The sequence below is a fragment of the Acinonyx jubatus genome, chromosome C2 (genome assembly GCF_027475565.1).
Source record: "Acinonyx jubatus isolate Ajub_Pintada_27869175 chromosome C2, VMU_Ajub_asm_v1.0, whole genome shotgun sequence".
NCBI lineage: Eukaryota > Metazoa > Chordata > Mammalia > Carnivora > Felidae > Acinonyx > Acinonyx jubatus.
The window spans coordinates 27407857-27411555 of record NC_069384.1 but is presented as its reverse complement, the minus strand read 5'-3'; the positions used below and the strand labels follow the sequence as shown (position 1 = coordinate 27411555).

The window sequence follows — 3699 nt, the reverse complement described above, 5'->3', positions numbered from 1 at the left end:
ATTCAGTGTTAAAAAGAAATGAGCTATCAAGCCACAAAAAGACATAGACAACTGTGAAAACGTATTACTAAGTGAAAGATGTCACTTTGAAAAGGCTTCTTGCTGTGTGATTCCAACTATATGACATTCTGGAAAAGACAAATCTATAGAGATGGTAAAAAGATCAGTGGTTGCCAGAGGGAAGGAGAGGGGAGGGATGAATGGGTGGAGCACAGAGGATTTTTAAGGCAGTGAAACTAATCTGTGTGATACTGTAACACGGAATATATGACACCATACTTTTGTCAAAACTCATAGACCTGAACAACACAAAGAATGGCCCCTAATGTAAACAAAAGAGTTTAGTTAGTAATAATGAAAGTATCAATATAGGTACATAAGTGATAGCAGGGGTATCATACCAACGCAAGATGTTAATAATAAGGGAAGCTATGGTATTGGGGGGACAGAGATACATGGGAGTTCTCTCAATGTCTGCTCAATTTTTCTGTGCACCAGAAACTGCTCTAAAAAATAAAGCTTATTAGTAATTTTTTAAAATATAAAGTAAAAAAGTACTGCTCTGTCAGGGTTGTTGAAACCAGCTCATTGACGTGATTTCATTGTCATATTTTAGGGAGAGGGAGAGAAAGAATATTAAGCAAGCTCCACGCTCAGCATGGAGCCTGACACAGGGCCCGATCTCATGACCCTGAGATCATGATCGGAGCTGAAATCAAGAGTCAGACGCCTAACTGACTGAGCCACCCAGGCGCCCCAATTGCCATATTCTCATGAGGCCAACCTGTCACAAGTACTCTTGTTGCATCTTCAAAAAGGTTTTTACTGAGAAGAACCTCCTAATGTGCCATTCGGTTGGTATTGGGCAAGTGCCCACTGAAGTCTCCACTGGCTTTTGTGCAGGTTTGTCTCATTTAGTTGCATTAGGAAGTGCAGATTCAGAAGATGCTGTCCCTGCTGCCTGAGGAAGGGGTACAGTTTCAGAAGTGGGAACCAAAGCAGAGACAGCAGTTGGACTTGAGCTACAGCTACTGCTGGGGATGAACCGACTGGAACAGTAGTCACAAGATCTGGGTCACTGGGTCAACTGGGGCTGGTATTATTGCTTTGGAATTTGTCACCATTATCATCATGAACTTTTCCTCATCTTGATTATTTATTTGAAGGCAGTTATCATAGGGACGTCTGGTGGCTCAGTTGGTTAAATGCCCTACTTCAGCTCAGGTCATGATCTCTCTGCTCGTGGGTTCAAGCCCTGCATTGGGTTCTGTTCTGACAACTCAGAACCTGGAGCCTGCTTCAGAGTCTGTCTCCATCTCTCTGCCCCTCCCCTGCTCATGCTCTATGTCTCTCTCTCAAATATAAAATAAAACATTTTTAAAAATGTGAAGGCAGTTATCATTAAGGGGATTATCATTATTAAGGACTTTGTCTACAGAAATTGACATTTTTCCCATTACCCAAAATGCATGATTCACCTTCAAGGCTGTTACTACAAAGCTGCAGCCAACTCCAAAGGGTCCATTTGCGTGAACTACATTGAACTCTGGCACCAAGGCCTTGACTGAGGCTGGAGCCCACAGTTCATATCACATTGACAGAGCCAGAGTGCCCAATTCCCCATGTCACAGTGTATTATCCAGGCCTCTAGAAAGCTCTCTTCTCAGACTGCTGCACACAGCCAATATTACCTTTTAAATGACAACAGAGTCAGTATCTCTTGCTTCAAAAAGAAAAAAAGAAGAAGAAAGTCCTCCATTAGCACGTTAGTTCTCACCACCCTAAACTAAGAGAAATTTTCAGTAAAAGAAGCATAGTTCACACTGGAGAACTTAAATCATACTGTATTTTTAAAAACAAATTTTATACAAATCATGTGATGACAGCTTTCAGAGGAGACTGTTTTTGACCCTGTCCCTGAATTTACAGCTGAGAGAACACGGCAACCCAGAAAACCAGGAGTGGAGGTTGACCCTGCAGGAGAAAGGGGTTCATCATGACAGATGACCTGAAGCGATTCCTGTATAAAAAATTACCAAGTGTTGAAGGGCTCCATGCTATTGTTGTGTCAGATAGAGATGGGGTGCCAGTTATTACAGTGGCCAATGATAATGCTCTAGAGCATGCTTTGAGACCTGGTTTCTTCTCTACTTTTGCCCTGGCAACAGACCAAGGAAGCAAACTTGGACTTTCAAAAAATAAAAGTATCATCTGTTACTATAACGCCTACCAGGTGGTTCAATTCAATCATTTACCTTTGGTGGTGAGTTTCACGACCAGCAGCAATGCCAATACAGGATTCATTGTCAGCCTAGCAAAGGAACTTGCTCCATTATTTGACGATCTGAGACAAGTTGTGGTAGCTTCTTAATCTGGCAGTGGTTTTGATGTTCACCTTATTTTCATTATAACAGACACAATATCAATTCAGCAATCTTTAGACACAACAATACTTGTATCCATATACTCAAGAAAGGGCCCCTTTCCCACCTTCCAGTAAAGAAAGAGCCTATAGATATAATTTATGGACAGATTGTTATCTTTTCTTGTGTAGGGACTTTTCTTAATTTAGTGAGATCAGGGATACCACAGAAATGGTTCAGTACCTCACAGCTCCCATGGAGTTAGTGCAGTCACCAGATATGCATGAGATTCCATTCAGTGGGTCAGAATCAAAATCGTACTTTGATCCACTTGAGCCATTAAGTGCTCCCTATAATATAATATGCCCAGGCCTACAGAATGAAGCAGACCTTTTTTATTGTGAATAATAATGAGGATGTATTTTCTTTATATTGTTTTCTTTCTTTGTATTGAGAGTGACAAAGATAAACTGACTTAGTAAAAGTAATAAAATCAGTACAATCACTAAAAAAATTTACAAATTAAAAAATAAAAACAAATTTTAACTACTAAAAAAATGGTTTTAAAACTACCTTTCTGTTTTTTGGCATTTAGTACCTGGCAAATAATAGCACCCAAATGTATACAATGGAGGCTTAGGGAAGAACAGATCTAATCGAGAGTTTAGTTTTAGACAATCTGTGGATCAGGTACTTGTAGATATCCACCTGGAGTTGTTGAGTAGGCAGACATTAATTTTTTATGGCATGAAAGCCACGGAACTAAATGACATTACCTAGGAAGTAAATATATATAAATATATATATATGTATGTATGTATGTATATACATGCATATGTATATATATATATACATATATATGTGTATATATGTATATATATATGCATGTATATACATATATATATATATACATATATATATATATGACAAAGAAGTTTTCTGGGGCAGACCAACTTAGAGATTATCAAGGCAGAACCAGATCTTACAAAAGAGACTGGTAAAGAGTGGCCAATGAGACAAATGACAACCAAGAACAAGAAGAGTCCTTGACATGGAGCAAAGAAAGTATTTCAAGAAATAAAGGCTAATCATTTGTGTCAAAAGCTACAAAACCATTTGTGTAAGCCAAAAGGTGCTTATAGGTACGACAACATCCCAACTGAGAATTGACTTGGATTTGGCTGCATAGAGGTCATTGGTGATCTTTAGCAATCAGTTCTTGAGGAAGGAAAGAGACAGAAACAGTTTGGAGTAGATTCAAGGGAGTGTGGGAAAACAGGAAGGCAAGAGAATTAGTATAGACGATTGTTTTTAAGAGAATATGATATGCTGCGAA

The 3699-nt window shown here is 39.0% G+C and overlaps 1 protein-coding gene across 1 annotated transcript; it reads left to right on the top strand.

Moving 5' to 3' along the window:
• The first annotated feature begins 1873 nt into the window (after positions 1 to 1873).
• On the top strand, positions 1874 to 2520 carry LOC106974541 (ragulator complex protein LAMTOR3-like). Its single transcript, XM_053220385.1, has one exon. The coding sequence runs from the start codon at positions 1997 to 1999 to the stop codon at positions 2369 to 2371; it is 375 nt and encodes a 124-aa protein (XP_053076360.1). The 5' UTR covers positions 1874 to 1996; the 3' UTR covers positions 2372 to 2520.
• The last annotated feature ends 1179 nt before the right edge of the window (positions 2521 to 3699 follow it).

Coding starts and splice junctions, on each gene's coding strand:
- LOC106974541 (XM_053220385.1), top strand. CDS start 1,997: ATGACAGATGACCTGAAGCGATTCCTGTATAAAAAATTACCAAGTGTT.